General features: G+C 34.3%; 2 protein-coding genes across 10 annotated transcripts; one reads left to right on the top strand and one right to left on the bottom strand.

Annotated features, from left to right (window-relative positions):
- Positions 1-2,741: 2,741 nt before the first annotated feature.
- LOC147397618 (squamosa promoter-binding-like protein 12) lies at positions 2,742-8,396 on the top strand. Of its 9 annotated transcripts, none has more exons than XM_086449458.1 (6): positions 2,742-3,022; positions 3,800-3,876; positions 3,994-4,722; positions 4,849-5,012; positions 6,542-6,799; positions 7,360-8,396. In XM_086449458.1, exons 3-6 carry the CDS (start codon positions 4,082-4,084, stop codon positions 7,701-7,703), a joined length of 1,407 nt encoding a protein of 468 aa, XP_086305584.1. In that variant the 5' UTR covers positions 2,742-3,022; positions 3,800-3,876; positions 3,994-4,081; the 3' UTR covers positions 7,704-8,396. The 9 variants fall into 9 exon arrangements, with proteins under 9 accessions (XP_086305584.1, XP_086305583.1, XP_086305581.1 ...); XM_086449457.1 differs by having other exon boundaries at positions 2,742-3,030; XM_086449455.1 differs by having other exon boundaries at positions 2,743-3,022; positions 3,981-4,722.
- Positions 8,397-11,582: 3,186 nt separating this feature from the next.
- Positions 11,583-16,641, bottom strand: LOC147397617 (Ran BP2/NZF zinc finger-like superfamily protein). The gene is made up of 10 exons (XM_086449461.1): positions 16,484-16,641; positions 16,178-16,223; positions 15,894-16,009; positions 13,429-13,693; positions 13,196-13,266; positions 13,058-13,109; positions 12,797-12,906; positions 12,329-12,353; positions 12,093-12,247; positions 11,583-11,887 (listed from the first exon to the last, which is right to left on the bottom strand). The coding sequence occupies exons 1-10, from the start codon at positions 16,490-16,492 to the stop codon at positions 11,885-11,887; spliced, it is 852 nt and encodes a 283-aa protein (XP_086305587.1). The 5' UTR covers positions 16,493-16,641; the 3' UTR covers positions 11,583-11,884.
- Between the last annotated feature and the right edge of the window lie 2,842 nt (positions 16,642-19,483).

Genomic DNA, 19,483 nt, shown 5'->3' with positions numbered 1-19,483 from the left:
ATAGGTTGAAATTTAAAAAAATATTAAATTCATTGATCTTTTCAATTCTTTTAAAGTCATTTGATATTATTTTTCATCCAAACAAGATATTCTATCGTAATTGAAATATGATTAGAAATGAAAGTAAATTTATTATGTTATGATATACGTTATCTATTTTTAGTGATAAAATTATTCATCATAATAGTAGGTATGTTCAAATCAGACAAGATATTGTTAGGAGTCGTGATTTTCTGAATCCCCCCACTCCCAATACTCTCTTGGTGTGATATGTTTTATCTTAGGATACACAATAACGTATCCTACTAAATATGTACCATTGTGTATCCCAAGAAAAAATATATGATTCTACCACATGCCACATCAGGAGAATATGGGGAATAAGTCAGAAAATCGGTCTTGATCCTTTTCGAATTTTTTCGATTGATTTTTTTTTAACCCAACACTATCTTTATGGGCTCAATATGAAAATCTTAAATTCAATTATTTTTTGAGATTGATCCAATGGAAAATTGGACGTCTAACTACAAACAATGACACAAATGGTAATAATTTCCAGGACTTAGTGGCATTTATTTACCGACATCATAATCCTCTTCACTGTAGAACACCCCACAACACGGCGCATGTTAGAGGGACACCAATCAATAATGTTCAAATAATAATGAAGCAAAAGACACGCACGCAGTCACTATCGATAATGAAATACTTCACTCTTGAGGGGTGGGCAGAATACTTGTAATTATTTGAGGAAAAAGACAAATCGTTGGACACAATTTTCTCCAACGATCCCGTCCATCATACAAAAAAATATGCAACGTGGCATACCATCCTGCCATATCGACCATCAAGTTATGGCCTATAATATTTAATATTCTTGCACATGGAAAAATCACCGTAGTGTTAGGTAGGAAAAACGTTGATTGGTCAGTGCTCGTGGGCCCAAAACAGTATACCACGTGTCGCTTTCTTTTTGGGTGTTGTTGAGTCAATCTGCTCTACAACTGGAGGTCTGCTTCATCTGTGGCAGTAGTAAAAGTGGCAGAGATGATGCGGACACCACACACGTTTGGGTCTTCAGTTCCCCTCCACATTTCTCTTCGGCCTTTAGCTTAACCCCCACATTAAAGATTTCACTACCTACGACACATTTATTACATTTCACTTTCGAGACCTAATTTTGTTGTATATTATATTATCACTCCAATACATTATTATAATTATGACCAATGATTTTTTGACTCAATTTTTTTTTTCACTCGATCAATACTCGATTGACATGGCAAAAGCACAGAATTATAGATCTTTTCCAAGTGTATTTCGAAGAAAACGATCTATGATTGTGTGCTCTTGTCACATCGATCGAGTATAATCCAAATGAGAAAGAACAAAAAAAAAAGTCAAAAATTTATGATTTTATAATTATATACCTATGACATTGTATTCAACATTGCACTGACGTGAAAGTGTCCATGAAGATACGAATAAAAAGTATCTATAATTCTGTACATTCCACAATATCAGCTCAATGTCAAACGTAATGTCCTACATAGGTATGGTCACTCTAGCATTGTCCAATGTATTTCAACATTCTAAAAATACTCTTTCATCATTCAAAGTTTGAGAAAGAAAAAAAAATGAAACACAAAGATGCACAAATAATCCTTGGGAAATCACCTTTAAATTTCATTTTGAGGTACTCTAAGTTTTGTTGAAACTCAAAACTCTCTAAAACATTTTTATTTTAAACCTCATAAAATTTTCTTCAATTTATAATCTTTACCCTTTCCCAAATTTTACTTTGCTCTTGAGATTTGTTGGTCGAAAGAGAGAAATTCTTTAAGTTGAGGAAAAGGGTAAAAAAATTTATCTTATGAATGATAGATTATGAATTTTTGAGAAAAAAAAAAATCAAATACTTTTATCAAAATTGAAGAAAGTAATTGCATTAATCTCTCATAATTGTACCCAAGAAAGTAATTCATCATTTTGAAAATACATGGGATTATGTTTTTAAAACTTGTTTTGACATCTCATCTCGTACATGAATAAGACCGAGTCATCTTGGATGAGATATCGAATTTAAACCATGGATGAAATAGTTTTTTAACTATCATGTGTTTCTATAATAAGATGATGTGTGGTGTACAACTTTGGGGGTATAGATATTATGATGGGGTAATATGATGGTCCTTTTTTCATTCTTTTGAATTTGATTTGAACTTTTTATTTTTATTTTTTCTGTTTTTGGGTGAAATCCATAAAAGGTTAGAATACAGTTCAAGAGTTTCTGAATATGGTAAAATCCTGCTGAAATTTATATGGAAAAGTTCGAAAAGTCGCAATCTTGTACTTCAAAAAAAAAAGGTTTTTTGGGTTTTTGCAGCTTAAGTTGAGTAGTTAAAGAATTCACTTATTTGAGGTAAAAATCTGCTAACATTTACTGCTAAAAGTTTCAAATTCCTCAAATTTGTAAACCCCTTTTTTAAAGAGGTTTTTTTTTTTTTTTTTTTTTTCTTGCTTTTATCGATAAAAGTTTTTTTTTTTTTTTTCCAAGTTGTTTTGAAAATTGGAACCCTAGAGATTTGAAGAACAATTGGGAATTTCTGAAAATAGTACTAATTTGTTTAAACCTATGGAGGAAAGTTAAAAAAGTCTATAATTTGTGAAGAAAATCTGGCTTTTCCCATGTTTCGGTAAAAGAAGAGAGAAAGAAATCCACATGTGTTTTTGCTGTAATTCTTAGAAAAAGCAATCGGGAGACTGACAGATTCGGTCAATGATCTTGTTTTCTTTCTAAAAATGAGATTTGCGTGGTTTATCCGCACTCGAAAGAAGATAACCAATTAATGACCCCATTTTCTCTTTATTGCAGAAAATAAATCTCTGAAGAGACGATTTGCTGGTGGACTGGGTTGAAGAAAACAGGATTTTTGTTGAAGAAAACGAGTTTCAAGTGTTTAAGATTGTTGTTTCACCTCTACAGTGAAAACCCTAGATGCAACCTTGAATTGAAGTAATGGTAAGAAGGTAATTTTTTGTACTGATATTCAGGAATAGTTAAAGTTGTTGCAGATGGATTCAGAAATAATTGGGTAGAAAGTAGATTCCAAAGAAATAATGAAAGAGCCCCAAAAAAGGAATCTTTAATGCGGCAAAAGCATACACTAGTAGGAAAGGAAAAGTGATTTATTTCATTTGTGGTGAAAAATGATGAGAGAGAGTGAGCAAGAAAGATGGTGATAATGAACTCTGGTTGGCATTGAAGAGAGGGTTTTCAGTAAAAGACCAAATTTTACAGTAAAAGGAATTTAATCTCTTGATGCCTTAAATTGTCGAGTCTTACTGTAAATATGATACAAGAGAGGGGAGGGAAGATTCTTGTAAGACATTGAAGATGATGACAGAGACCTTTGTTGTGATTTATGTGGTTATAGTTTTGTTGAAGCCAAATTGAAATTGAGAAGAAAATTCCACATCAAGAGTAGCTTAGAGATTTGGTTAGATTCTAATACATCCATATTAAAGGTTCGGAACACTGGATTTTGGATGTAACAATGACATTTCGCCTTTGAGGAAGAAAGAAGATGATCAAATTACCCATAAGGGACAAATGGGTTGAAAGTGATGCTTTTGAGGGACCCTCCAATTTTGTAATTTTTGTAATTTTGTTACCAAATATCCTAATTGTCTGTCTGTTTTGTTGGGTTTAATAACTGATATTCATTGGGTGGTAGTTGTTTAGGTTTCAGGGAATAAGGGATCTTACTCGGTTTTTTTTTTTTTTTTTTTTTTGAAGGAAAAGCTACAAATCTACAATACTTCTTGAGTTGATGAAATAGAGATGATCTGCATTTCCATTATATGATTGTTGAGGTATGCTATTTTCTTTTGTATGATCAAAGTTCATATAATTTTCAGCTAGTTTTGTGCAATTTAACAAGGTTTCATATTAATGATATTTTTATTACTTATTTTAGTTCATGATCTCAGAATCTAGAGTTGTGGAGCATATACGGGTGTTTGTGCAATTTGTGGAACAACAAGGATTTTTGAAATTGTTTTATGAAGTTTCCCTGTGATGGAGTGGAATGCGAAGACTCTCTCACATGGGGATTGGGACAACCTGATGATGTTCAATGGAAAAACACCCGAGATTCCCAAGCAGGTTCAACTAACCGATTGGGGAATTGAAGGAGACGGAGGAATCGATAATTGGTCTTTATTTTCATCTGGAGGAGGTGTTTGTTCTGCCTCTGATTTCGGTAACGGATCTTCATCCAAGAGTTCAATCTCGGTCTCCATCGATTCTTCATCGAAAGGAGGAACTAAAATTTCGAAGTTCAGTTTAGGTGTTAAAAAGAAGAAAGAATTGGGCACAGTGGAGGATCCTCAAATTTCTACAACGTTGGGGGCTTCGGTAGACTCAGGTGAACCACTGATTGGTTTAAAGCTTGGTAAGCGAACTTACTTTGAAGATGTATGTGCTGGAAGCACTAGTAAGCCCACCTCTCTTTCCGTGACTCCTGCAACATCGGCTACTACTACAAAGAGATCGAGATCATCTTATCTGACCCCACACTGCCAAGTTGAGGGTTGCAACCTTGACCTCTCCTCATCTAAAGAGTACCATCAGAGGCATCGAGTCTGTGAAAATCATGCTAAATGTCCAAGGGTCATTGTTGCCGGTCTGGTGCGTAGGTTTTGCCAGCAGTGTAGCAGGTAAATTTCTTTCAGGGCTGTTGATTACTTGGAGAGACCCTTAATTATAAGAATTATTCAGTCCACAGTTTTGTTTTCTTTGGTAAATAATTCTTAGCTTATAGGAATTGTCAAGGATTTTGACAGTAAATCATTTGCTCAACCATTTTGGAGGTTCCATGATTTGGTGGAGTTTGATGAGAAAAAGCGAAGCTGTCGTAGGCGTCTTTCTGATCACAATGCAAGACGACGGAAACCACTACCAGAGGCAATCCAGTTCAATTCTCCAAGACTGTCTTCATCATTTTATGGTACCATTTTCAACTCCTGAGTCCGTGATCTACCTTTCTTTTAGTATATATTGAATCCTAAGATGATTAAAACATAATTGTCTGATTTCTTTCATTATTTTTATATAGTTAATCGTGGTGAAATGCTTATAGGGAGATTTATCATCTATATATTCAACAGTCACAGTATTTTTTTTAGTTGCATATGTTGAAGAATAGCAATAGACATCAAGACAATGTGGTGCATAATCTGGAATTTTATGAAGCTCTTGTATCTTGTATGTAGCTTTGGGCAATTATCCTTTAGGGGATTTTTTAGAAAAGTTCCGAAGTTCAGAAGTAGATATAGAGAGAGGAGAAAAAAAAAGTCAACCAAATGTCTAAAATATGCAGGAACACAGAAATACATTCCACTCTTGTTAGGGACCTTATTCTAGTGGTGTTGGAAACTTGCAGTTGAGGATTGCAAATGCAGAGAGTTAACCCAAACTTCCAATATGGTTAATGAGGATAGATTAATAAATGAGTAAAAAAATTGTTGTGAACAATTTCAAGTGCTTAGAATAATGTAAACTACTAATAAGGTTAACCGAAATATAGTAAAATAGTGACATTTAGGCTATGTTTGGATTGAGAGAAGTGGAGAGAAGAGGAGAAATTCAATTTCTCTCCACTATGTTTGGATTGACAAGAGAGAACTTGGGACCACTTTGGAATTTTATAATACCTTAAAAATAGATCTAGGGGCAAAGTTGGAATTATAAAATATTTTAAAAGAGTTTCTCTCCATTTCTCTCCTCTTCTCTCCACTTTTGGAGAGAAAGAGAACTTTCCTTTTTTTCTCTCCTCTTCTCTCCAATTCTTTTCTCTTCTATCCCCACTTAACAATCGAAACAAGAGAAATGGAGAGAGACTCATTTATTTTCTCTTCACTTCCCTTCTCTTCTCTCCATTTCTCTCAATCCAAACACAGCCTTAAGTACCTAAACACTCCCCGATATAAGTTTGCAAGTTCAATTAAGAACTGTTTATGAAATCAACTTTGACATTAAAAATCAGCAGCATTTTGAAGACCTGTACTTGTTTCTATTCATTTGTTTGTGAAGTTGGATGCAAAAAAGAGTTGCCCCATATTTCATTACTAACATAAGACAATTCCTTTGTGTATTTGGAAGAGTCCTTTTGGTGAGAGAGATTGAAAGCAATAATCTGGATAAAGGAATGTGGACCAAAAGCTTCTAATAATAAAAGTTGTTTTCTAAATGAAAGCTAAATACCAAGTTCTGAAACTTGTTTAAATTCAAAACTAAAATATAGTAGACACGAGAATAATGGCAGCTCAATCTTTGAAGTCTGCATAGACTAGAGCCTTAACCTAATTATCGGGATCTAAGTTTAAAATAACAGATGTAATCAAGTAAAAGGGAGGGCACTACAATTGAACTTTGCTATACATCATCATCTTCATCTCTTTCCCATTTTCATTTGTTTGTCAAATAACATGCCATATTCATGCATTTGATATGATCTGATCGTATGAAAATGTACAGATGGTAGTCCACACATGAGTCTTGTATTGAACAGGATCCCCCCACCTGTTCATACAAGTCCTGCTGCAAATCCAACATGGGAAAGCACATGTGGTTCTTCACGAGCAAAAGGATCTTTGTTGAAGTCTTCAAAAGGAGCGATTGATGGGCAGATGCATTTGCCCATTGTTGATCTGCCCAATACCATTTCTACACTTTGTCATGAATCTGATAGGCTCTTTCCATTCAAGGGCACCACCTCAGAAGTTCTAAATCAAGGTATGATTAGCTTCCCTTCCCCAAGAAAGTACGAAAGAAAAGAAAAGAAAAAAAATTGTGTTCTATACTAATTCCTTTTAATTTTTCAATTATTCACAAAATTGCTACATATGCCTAAGCTTTATTTGCTTTAGACCTTAAATGAATGTCAAAAGACCTGGACTCACTCAAGCCAGTTTGGCTGTTGAGTTTTTCTTAGGATCCACCTCTGAAAACATCTTTTACTACAAGCATGTTTAATTGAACTTAAATCCTGATCCTTGAAGCTTTTCAAAATTAAGATTTAGAAACTCAACCACATTTAGTTGCCCAACCGTAGATGAGTTGTAGATTGTAGTTTATTTAAATTTGAAGAACCTCCAAAAATCAAAGAAATAGAACTATTTTTGTTTCCGAAATCAATAATTGGGCAATCACAAAATGTTTTGATCTATCCATCCTTAGAATTAGCGGTTGTCCCTGTCACCACAATTTCCATTGCTGGTATTAAGAATATTGTTTATTGCCTTAATTTGTAAGGGTTTTCATGTTATGCCATAAGGAAACTATATGTTTTGCAGGTCTAGAAGTACCTGTGATCCCTTCTAATGAGGATGCAACACCAGATTTTTGGCGTGCTCTCTCTCTTCTGTCAAATGGTTCCTGGGGTTCAGGGTCACCTGAACCCACATCTCTTAACCGGCTCATGCATGTGAACCACGTCAACACAGTGCGGCCATCGATGCATGTAGTTTCCCAAGGCTATCCACTTACTCCCTCAGAACACTTGCATGCCCAACAGCGACAAACAGAATCCCGGATGCATTCGTCAACTTTCCAAAATAATGGCAGCAGCCAGTTCCAACAGTTTCAGCTCTTCAAAACACCATATGAGTCTGGCTTTTACTCCAATCAGTTGAACTGACTTCTGGACCCCAATTTTCTTACTTGTTTAATCATCATCCTCTATCTAATCAGTTGAACTGACTTCTGGAAACCAATTACCTTTCCCTGGCTTAAAGAAGCTTGCATTCCAAGGTCAGTTGGTTCACATTTTACTTGTTTACTCATGCCCTCTTCATCACCAACTATGTTTAGATTTGTCTCTTTTTCAGTATTCAACCTTTTATTAGTAGTTAAAAGGATGATGTCCTTGCTATATGTGACAACAGCAAATGCATTGAATGTCTGATGTCCTTGACATTAGTAGTTCCATTATTACAATCTATTAGAATGTGTTAGTGACCAACGTAAGATGGGTCCTACCTGGTAATATTTCCCACACCAAAAATCGAGTTGTGATGATTGGTGATCATGGCCTCATGATGCAGAAATATTTGTTGATTCTCAAAGGAATGCTGAAGATGATGAACACTCCTAGAAAGTGTGGTATCTGTTATCTGATTGGATCCATTTTTTTGGTGGAGACTTCCAATGGGGAGAACTCAGAGAAAGGGTGGTAACTGTTATCTGATTGATATCTACTACTTTCATCCGAGCAATCCCACCCACTTGATTGCTAAAAGTCATTTTATTAAATATGTGCCATTTTCAGACATGAATCTGGCACTGAAACGAGTTACTTTTTCGATTGTGGAGGCCACATGTTTTGTTGAAATTCTGTGAATCTGGTAAAGCTTGGACTGCCATTTTGAAGCTTTATAGTTGGGTGTGTTCTAGTACCTAGTCAGGATCAACCAATCACATTAGCCCACGTGTATTGAGTGGGACATGGGCAATCCCGTTAGGCTGCACGTGTCTTGCATTAGAGAGCCTGTGAGGAAAAAGTCTCGGCAAAAAAAAATTTCTCATAGGAGATGGGACTTTGATGTGGTCAGCCTGATAGTTTACTATTCAATCAATGGAGAGAGACTGATTTAACTGGATGCCTAATAAAGCTTCCATATTGGGCATTTTAGTTTGGACGGCATGTAACTGTACAGAATGTGTTTCCCTTCTGTGGCAAAGAAAGTTCGTATTAGTAAAGAAACGTGATAAAGCCACGTCAGCCATGTACTATTAGCACTAGGGGTGCCAATGGATTGGTTCCGATCCAGTTCCAAAATAAATGGAACTGGAACCATCAAAAATCAGTACCCATCAGTTTCGGTTCTCAAGAATTGAATGAGGAAAAAAATATTTCAAAGCATTATTTAAAAAAAAAAAATTTCTATCAACAAAATTATTAACCTAGTTATAATTTGTTATACTAAAAGATATAAATTAATGATTTTATCCAAAAATAAAAATTTATTTTCATAAAAAGTAAGAAATTTTTAGAAGAGTATTCTATTAAGTTATAATTGATAATTTATCTGAAAATTTAAAGAATTTTATATAACATGCATTCATTTTGAAATAAAAAAATACCTTAAATCATCTATAATTTGAAAAAAATAATAATAATAAATCGATTTCGGATACCCACGGGTACCGATTGGATAGAATCTAACAATTCCTATCAGTTCAGTTCTATTTTATATTCAGCTCTAATCAATTATAATAAAAAGAGATCTAGAACCGAGGTTTTCAGTTTCGATTTGGTTAAATGGGTACCCATTGACAACCCTAATTTAGCAGGCCGCTTCTTCATTAGTCATTAATAAAAGATGATGCTGGGTGAAAGCTTGAGAACATTGCTTACAACTTGAGAAGCTCCATTGAATCAAATCAACAATACGTTCTCATCCATTTTATTTTATTTATTTAAAGATCATCCTATTAAAAACATTTAGGGTTGGAATAGGTAGAGAGGCTTTTAAAGTACACCAGGGGAAAAAGTGACGTTAGTAAGCTCAACGTGGAAACTTGTCCCACCCTCACCAAAGTCAGGGAGGCCTGCAATTTCCCAACATTTTCTTCCCTTCTATGCCTCTTAAAAAAAGATTATATTGCCCCCATCAACTTTTGCTAACAGCGCCCCAATTCATATGTAAATTAACACATTGGGGGTGCTGCTAGTAAAAGTTAGTGTGGCAATAAGAGGGGATAAAAACCCAACATTTCAACATGAATTTGAGAATCAAACGTTCGAGAGCAAGGGTTGATAACTAGACCGTGGTGTGGAGTCACTTCTCTACCTAACTATCAAAACCTCAAATCTCAATTTAACTTCTAAGGTGGTGTTTGGGGCGAAGGTAGCCGGCAACCTTTCCCAGCCCAAGTTCTAACTTATATGGCCTCCCTTTTAAGGTAGTGTAGTGTTCTGAATCACATCTATGAGATTCATTATTATGAAATTCTTGTCTTCGATTTTCCAAAATAACTTATTTGGTCATTTTGATATTTATATTAGTTCCGGCTTTTTTGGTCCATAAATTTAACATCCTGTAAATACTCTAAATTATTATTGTTATTTATAACATAAAAAAAAATTATATATATATAAAGGGTAATACATTTTGATACTAGGTCAGGACCTGATAACAATCCAAACCAGGATAAGACATGAATCCCAAGTTTAATATCCATCATATTTTATCGATGAATCCCAAAGTAAGATTTCATATTTTATTATTTTTAAATGAGTCATTTCTAAAAAAATCACTTCCCTTAACTTGGTAAGATTTTTAAGCCTTACAAAAGGGCGTGTTTCTAAAATGAATTACCACAGGGACAATCCAACACCACAGCCTTCTAGATTTCATAGAAAAACTCAAATCCAAAATAAAAAAAAAAAATAAAAAATATTTTGAAAGTTGATAGAATTTTATCCTCTATCTCATCGTGAGCCCAAGAAACCTAAGTAAGGCTAGTCCGACTGCTTTTTTTATTTATTTTTTATGAGCCCCAAAATAGCCAAACCTTAAACAACTCAACTTTCACGATTTTGGTGTTCAAACCATGACATTTGACCTCGGTCAGACTAATGAAAAATGATCTAAACACCCTTACCATTATCCTCAACTAGCAGCCTCCTTATTTTCCTTCCTAAAACCAGTCATCAACCTTACGATTCAATCTACTTGAGCTCTCAAAAGGAAATAAAAAATAAAAATTGCCATCTCCTCAACCTTAAGATTCTACCTGCTAAGAACTTCAAACCTCAAGAACAAATTAGGAATTTTTTTTAAGTAAAAGAAGACGAAATTTTGGATAAAAAAGTAAGGGCTTTCTTGCAAGGGAATTAAAACAATGTTCAAATGAAAATTCCTAAGCCACTTACCATCCCAAAAGCCACAAGAGACCAATTTGAATTTAATACCTCTTTTAAAGACTTGGAACACAGCCACCCTCACTTCTTATTAATAAAATCCTTTTTGCCCATATAAAAAAATTAAAAAAAAAAAAAAGATTTGAAAACCTTGCAAATAATTCCTTTCCAAACAGAAGTCCCCAATTGTACCACATCCCATGATTGGTCTCATATTTGCCTGCTATTACTTCCATTCCATACAAAAGGCTTTGCCTCACATGTCTAGACCTCTAGAGCAAACATTCGTATCTTTGAAATTACCCCAGATAAAGATGATGCCGAGAAAGCTTATTTAGGAAGTAACACATTTTTTAAAGATAGTTCTTAAAAGCCCTCTCACAAGGACTCCAACCAAATATCGGTTATAGACACGTAAACAGAATAGAATAAATTTTTACTCGATTATAAGTCAACATGACTCACAACCTTAGAACTTCTTGACAAGGAACTACCTATCTTAAAACTGCAGACAAGAAAAGTTAAAAAAAAAAAAAAAACAAAGGATAACCAGAAACTTAGCAGCCTGGCAGTAGCCAATATTTCCACAGATTCTAACTGTAACCAAGAATGCTCAAATCTAAGTAACATACCCACTAGAACAGACAAAAGTTTAATTCCAAAAAATATAAAGCCTACCTGTAAAATAAAACCCATGAAACCAACCTGTTAAAAACCTCTCCATATTAGGCCAAGCCAACACATGACGCGTTCCAAAGAAAAGATCCATAAAGACCATAAATACCATGTTCCCAGTATAATAACTTGACACAGATCATAAGAAAGTGAGAGTAACTAGACAAACCGCTGCAACATGACGACCACAACATGACTCTTGACTTTCAGACAACCCATATTGAGCAATGCCGGACGATGACTCTGGACCTTCTCAACCCACAAAAGTGTTCTAGTACTCACTGGAACAGTAGATAACAGTAAATCAATGGATGAAATTGATAGTATATCAATATCTTTAAAGAAACAAAAGGTCATCTTTGCGAAAAATAATAGTTTTGTCCGTGTTTCAACTTTGTGATGTGTACAAAAGTTATAATTGAAAGTAAAAAACAGCCACTTTAAGCAACAACAGAAGGCACAAAGTAGGCATGTTTCAAAACAAACCTGATCATCCTCTTCGGATGAGGCTTCCACAGGAGACTTGTTTGACTCAGATGGTTTCTCTGCCCCACAATTTTGTCTGTTGCACTTGGTCCTGAATGGGTAGTTTATGTTGTTACATTTCTCACACTTCCAGCTACCTTCGGGCATTTTTTGTTCTGCAGGACGAAAGGAATATAAGATTCAAGATTGGAATATAAAACCGACTAGGCTAACAGGTTCAAAATAAGAAGACTTACTTGAACTTTTATCAGATTTGGAAGCCTGCACAAAAAAGAGATATTTAATAAAAATAAAGCACAACATGAAATTAAAAACAAGAAAAGCCCCAGGGCTGTTCTGAAATCAAGACCGACACATATGGACCTCACATCATGGTTTCAAGTCTTGGATGATTCGGTGTTTTTTTTTTAAACCCTGACTTGGCTTTTGCTCCTTTTGACTCACATTAACTTGGGTCCAAATTATTCGGGTCAACTGACATGACTTGGTCTGGGCAGTAGATGATCCAAATTCTAAGTCCAAGGCTTGCAACCATGTCCTATTGCCATTTAAGTTCAATATCCCAAAGTAATGACATGGTTAACGGTTGAAGCAATAAAGAATAAAACAAAATTACACAGCAACATTGATTGGTTGAAGTGACTACTGGGGTACAATTCTGTATAAAAGAAATTAAAAAAAAAAAAAAACTTAGCAGTTCAAACCTGAGATCCAGGCTTAGGGGTATTGCACTTCCTCATGTTGCAAACAGTTCTAAAGGAGAAATTAATATTTCCACAATTGGGGCAGGTCCAGTCACTATCTCGTGTTGCATCTAAATGAAGTAAACATAAGGACAAAACGAGGGTAATAGAATTAGAATATAAATATAAAAATAATAAAAATAATAAAAAGAACAAAAATAGAAAATTTCAGTGATGCCTAATCTCCAGTTCTGATTGCACGATAGCTTAATAGAGGCCTACCTGAACCCTTTTTGGAGGGATTCTCATCCGGAAACATTCCTGGCCTTGCACCCTACATCACAATTTCAGCGATTATTCTACCATGAATCTATGAAAAGGAAACTGGAAAGTAAATTTCAGTAACCACTTCATACATACCATAGCAGTGTGACCCATAGGTAAACCCAACCCAAATCTATCCATTGGAGGGGGCATACCGTACATCCCACCTAAAAATAAATAAAATAATCAAAACAGTGTAACGTGATAGAATCCCCCCCCCCCCCCCCAAAAAAAAAAAAACAAAAAAAAAAAAGAGCAAATAATAGTCATAGAAAATGAAAAATAGCTTAGAAACCTTTCAGTTAGCATAACTGGAGAAAGAAATCTACCTATTCCCAGCATAGACCCACCGGAATATGGTGATGGTCCAGACACATGTAATGGCCCATAAGGGCTGCCTGTAGAAAGGCGACTGCCGTACTCGTAATGATAACCTGGGCCCCCAGAGAATGAAAGATTATAGGGAGGACCATTAAAGAGAGAAGAACCATATGGAGGTACACCAAGGTACATTGACGAGGGAGCACCGGACCCATGATAGGCAGCTGATGAAGAGTAACTGTGAGGAACTTGCAGAGGCTTCACAGCAGTTTTCTGAAGCAAACAAAATTATTAGAAGATGCACCCAAAACAAAAACAAAAAAACTGATCCATTGAATTATCATCATGAACATGACAATTTTGCTAAAGAAATTACAATGTCTAAAAAGGTGCAAGGGAGATAAAGAAGTCATAACACTGTTCGTGCAACTTGGATAAACCTTGGTATATACAGCGGGATGAAGTGCAAAATAAAGACCAGTCTCTCTTAAGACAAAAGCAAAATTATATGGTACAACTTAGAACTCGTGTAATCAAGATGAGTAAACACCATCTGGACTATCCTTCCCGCCGCCATTGCTTAGGGTCTCTGGAGAGAGCGCAACAACAAGATATTTCATAACAAGGAGAGCCCGACTCACACAGTGATTTTAGAGATTATGGGGCTTCTTTTCCTTTGGTCAAAGCTGAGTAAGGAATTTGAGGGATTGCGCTTCCAAGATTTTGTGTTTAAGTGGAAAGCAATTTGTTGTTAATTCTCTTCATGTTGGGAGTGTATTTTCTTTTATTTCTGTTTATTTTGTTTTGCATGTGGGGGCTATCTCAGCCTCCTCTTCTCTTTTTACTATCAATAGAATTTATATTTATCAAAAAAAAAAAAAGATGAGTAAACACCATCAAGTGAGCTTTCAGACTTATACGTGAGATGTTGCAGCGCAGTCATTCCTCATTCAAAAGATACCACAAGCATGCACATCCATCTATATTGATACAATCTACCATTTGTAGTTTCTGACATTTAGAACATATTTGACATGTACATGTGGCAAGATGGATGTCATTCATTTATAATCCACAAAGCCTAAAATTCATAAATATTCTAATGTTAATTCACCATGTAGATCTAATATTTGTGCTCAATATAGTAAAACCTATCAGCTACTCTTATAAAAGTGGGAAGGGGTTTGGGGCAGGGGTAAAGCCTGGATTTTGCCCACTGGGGGGCAACTAAGAGTGAAAATTTTGTGGGGGTACTAACTCATAAATCCTTAATAGACTTTGAAAATTCTTGTTGGGGCAAGTGCCCCCACTGTAAATCTGCCCCTGGTTGGGGTTGGGGGCGAGGGGGAGCAAAGAGAGAGAGAACTCCTTAATGGAACTTAAGATAGATTCGGGCACTAGTTCAAGAATAAAAACCAATAAGCAATCCTTCCGTCAACCAAAAAAAATAGGCCACTTCAAATTTTATGAAAATTCCATGTTTTCTTTCAAAACTTGTCTTATATAGAAAAAGCATTTGCATATTTTGTACCACCAAAATCGTGTTGGCAAAACCTAACGTGTCAAGAGTTTGAACAGCTCTCCACATGTATAAATGAGTTGAGTAGCAGTAGATGTCAATAGAAAAAATTATCGTAGCTATAGTAGCACACATACAATATATAGATAATTAAGGCTGCATTCAAGTAGCACACATGCGATATATATAGATAATTATGGCTGCATTCAAACATCTTCTTGAACAAAATGAGAAAGTCAATCAGATCATGCAAGGTGTAATGACTAAGCAACATAAGTAACGTGTTGTTTCCACTAAATCCATATAGCATACTCATGGATTCAAAACTCGTTTTGACGTCTCATCTCATTCATGAACGAGACCGAGTTGTCTCGGACGAGATAAACCATGTAACTCATTTTATAATCATTAATTTATATATAATTATTTTAAAATAATTATAATTTTTTTATTGAAAAAAAGGTAGATTAAAGGATGTTTAATCATTAATCATATTTTATTTAGATAAAAAATATTTAAATTAAAAAATAGAAATTAAAAAAAAAATCCAGTTTGACTCGGACGAGATTTCCAAAATATCGTCCGAATCATCTCATTTGTCTCGCGAGATTTTGCACATGTGAGATGTGGATGCCTTGTCTATCCATCTTGTTCATGAACGATACCGAGATCTCCAGACGAGATTTAAAACCATGGGCATACTAGGTGGAGGAAAAAAAAAAACATTCAGCCCGGGCTAGTGTCAATGTGGACAGTAATTCAACAAATAACTAACCTTAAATTCAAAGTAAAAAAAAAAACAAAAAACAAAAAACAAAACAAAACATTTAACAACTAAAGTCTCCATGTTTTAAAAACATACAATATGACAACACTATTATCCCAGGGATCATGAGATGGATTTCAATCATTATAAACCAACACTTGGCACAATTATTTATATACACGGCTTACCGAGTTGTGATCAGCCGGTCTCGACTGGGTACAGTTACGCATATTGCAGGTTGTCCTGAACGAGAAATTGACGTTGCCACAGCTAGGACATGTCCAATCATCTTCTCGTCGACTACCTACAAATTATAATGCAGATAGGGGCATTATTGTATAACTACAATAAAATATGAATCACCAAAATTGAGATGAACTTGTCGAATTTGAAAAAATCAAGTGTGACAGAATCTGGATACATAGTTTCCAATCAAAAACCTATAATCAAATGGAGATAAAGGGAACAATACCATCAGTTCGAGCACGCTTCGCTGCTGAAGAGTTTCGGTTGTCCACCTGTAAAAAGTAACCATTAAAATGTATTAGAGGACACTTACAATCTTTAAAACCCTAATTTCCTGTGAAGAACACGACACATAGAAACACTCTCGAAGAACTACAGAGATTGAAATTGCGGAAATATGAACTGTAACAGTGAAACAACAAAGAGAATCTAGACGATTGGAGAAGATTAGATTGAGGAGAAACGACATGAACATCTATGAAATTCGAGAACTTTGTGGAGAGATGGATAGATCGGGATGATACACCAGTACCTGAGACATATCGATTGTTAGATAGGTTGGATCTCACTTCGGATCGAAGAAACTGGATCTATGGCCTTGAAGAGGAAGGAGAAAGGGGGGAGTGAATTGGGCAGTCAAGCGGGCCTTTAAGTTTTTTATCAAACGTTAGGGTTCAGTGTTAACGAACGGAATTTACGCGCGGTTATAAATATCTGTTTAGTGTGTTGTTCACTCGACTGTTGACACGTGGCATCCCTCCCAGTTGGAATGAGTATGTTTTATAAATCGTCCGATGTTTACCGGGTCATCTCGTTGTTTTTTTTTTTTTTTTTAAATATATATAGTTATTGTTTTTTTAGATTCGTGTTAGAGTGAGATTGAAATTGACATGGATTAGGGTTGGCAATGATTCGAAACATACCTGAAGTCTAAATCGACCTGATCTAAAAAAACATGAAAAATTGGATTCTCGGATTAGAATCTTAGATCCGAATTAGTTTCTAACCGAAATCAAATATACCCCAATTCGTTTCAAAAAAAATATGATCCGAATATATTTTAATAATTAACGTTCTAGTATTTTTGGTTTCCCTTTATACTTGTAGTTGGAAAGTATAAATTTTAAAATTTTATATTTTTTAAACATTGATCATTTGAAAATAAGGTATGTGCTTGGATCAGATCGGATTCGATTCATTTAGTTGTTAATCCGTTCGAGTCGAGTACATGTTTAAAAAAAATTGGATCAATATTGGAGTAGTACTAATCCAATATCGAACCAATCCGTTGTCAACCCTACCATGGACCATGTTTTCAGATCTTGAAATTGACATTGGGTATCGTTCATGGAAGATACCAAGTTGTCTAGAATGGTATAAAGTATTTAAGTTGGTTTATAAGTTTTATTTTATGTGTGTGACACCAACGTTCCATCATCTACATTTTAGTGGGTTATACTTTCCATCAACCTATAGTGTCATAAAACACACTGTATTTCTTTATTCGTCACGTCTTTTAATTTTACTACATTTTCTCTTCTACATCTTTGATCCACTTAATTATTTTTCATCTCTTATCTCTTTAATCTCTCTTTTTTTAAATAATACTCATTGTAAACTGTAGTTTCTTGGACCCAATTTATTTCTTTTATTTGTTAGTTTTTTAACTTTATTATATTTTCTCTTTTACCTTTCTAATCTTAATATTTTTTTTATAATAATACCCCTCCAACTTTATTATTTTTCATTTCGACCCCCTTAACTTGAGAGATGATGCATGTGCTAACACGGGTGAACCCTAGTATTTATATAAAAATAATAATAAATATTTAAGTAAAATAAGAAAAATTAGAAGATGTTTAGTCATCATTTCATATTTTTTTCATATAATAAATACTAAAAATCTAAAATAAAAATTATTTTAATTAAATATATACAATCCTGGATAATTACATTGAGTTTTACTGAAATATTGTTTGAGTCTTATCGTTTATCTCGTGAGATATGTGAATCATGAGACCTGGCAAATGATTCCAAAATGACTTGGGTGAGTCATTTCGGTCTTGGAGATTTAAAATCATGGTCTAAGTTCGTATTATTCATTAAAAAAATTACCATTTTTTTAATTCTTTCCGAGACTCGAGGTTTTTGAGCCTTTTAAAGCAGTTGACCAATCATCACGATATATGTAGTGTCCCCCCCCCCCCCCCCCCCCCCCCCCCCCAAATGCCCTAGGTTGCTCCCTTTAAACTTAAGATAAAGTCTTCTCTTGTAATTATATCTGATACTCTAGATTGTGGTGATTGGGCATACTTTTAGGAACCAATCATATTTCCAATGGGGTGATGATATCTTACATCAAACAAAAATGTATTTTCTTTAACATCAATCCTAAAAATATTTTTACTTATTATTAGACCAATTTTAACTTATAACACACTGTTATGTTATCCAACACAAAAGTCATTCTAAAATATAAATAGCATTCCATTAATTTTAACGCATATCATATATTTATGTTTCGATCTTGAAACGCAAATAGCAATCATTTATTACTTTTCATTTTTATTTTATTTTTATGTCAAGCGACCTCCGAGAATCCATCTCACATTTAAGGCATGTGAGGTGGATTGTTTATGTATATTTTTCCAAATTATATTCCTTAAATATTAGATGCAACGATGTGAATTGTTTTTATTTACTTATTTGTTTATTCCTATTTTGGTTCTAGTCGAGATTTTATAAGTTATTTTATGTATTATACATTATATGTTAAATGTTTTGAATTTGTAAAGCAATGTATTTTACTTTTCCTCTTTGTGTTTTTTTTTATATTATATTGCACGAGCAATGTAAGTTTTTATTATTTTTAAGGACTTCGATTAATTTGTTAGCATTTTAGCATGAGCAATCTCTTTGGGGTTAAGGGGGTATTAAAAAAAAATGCAATAAAACTAGATGGATATTATTGAAAGAGGGAAGAAGAGGAAAGACAATCAAATTCAGTGGATGCCTTGAAATAAATAAAATAAGAAAAATTATATATAAAGTTGAAGGGTATTATGGAAACGAATAATAGAAGTTGTGTGGTATTCGAGAAAAGAGGGGGGGGGGGGAGAGAGAGAGAAAAAAAATGCAATAAAGTCGAAAATTATCCTTGAGATTCATGGTAAGATTAAATCCCAACCATACTCTGTGAAAGATATATATGGAGGGACCGTGTTTTATCATATAGATTGATAACATTTATTGTTATTTTTCATTTCTCTTATGTCAGACTTGAAAAGAGTTAAAGAGTTGCTATTTTGTAGTTCTTTCTTTTTCTTTTCTTTTTTTCACATTATGGGAGATTTTGCGATATTCGTGATGTTTTTGATGCAATAACTTTTTGGTACATTAAATTTTCTTAAACTAATGCAAATTTTTATACAATTGGTTAAGGTTGCTGATTTTATTGGATTGCTTTTAAGTTTTACTAGTTTTCTTAATATTAGTTGATGATATATTTGACACCATCAGTAAACATGTCACT

This window comes from Akebia trifoliata, chromosome 8 (assembly GCF_017979445.1).
Source record: "Akebia trifoliata isolate Shusen 1 chromosome 8, ASM1797944v1, whole genome shotgun sequence".
NCBI lineage: Eukaryota > Viridiplantae > Streptophyta > Magnoliopsida > Ranunculales > Lardizabalaceae > Akebia > Akebia trifoliata.
The sequence above is the reverse complement of the archived record's forward strand: the minus strand, read 5'-3'. Positions and strand labels throughout refer to the sequence as shown.

Coding starts and splice junctions, on each gene's coding strand:
- LOC147397618 (XM_086449458.1), top strand. CDS start 4,082: ATGGAGTGGAATGCGAAGACTCTCTCACATGGGGATTGGGACAACCTG. Junction 4,723..4,848: donor TTTTGCCAGCAGTGTAGCAG/GTAAATTTCTTT, acceptor GGATTTTGACAG/TAAATCATTTGCTCAACCAT. Junction 6,800..7,359: donor CTCAGAAGTTCTAAATCAAG/GTATGATTAGCT, acceptor TATGTTTTGCAG/GTCTAGAAGTACCTGTGATC.
- LOC147397617 (XM_086449461.1), bottom strand. Junction 13,267..13,428: donor TGGGTCTATGCTGGGAATAG/GTAGATTTCTTT, acceptor ATTTATTTTTAG/GTGGGATGTACGGTATGCCC. Junction 13,110..13,195: donor CTATGGGTCACACTGCTATG/GTATGTATGAAG, acceptor ATTGTGATGTAG/GGTGCAAGGCCAGGAATGTT.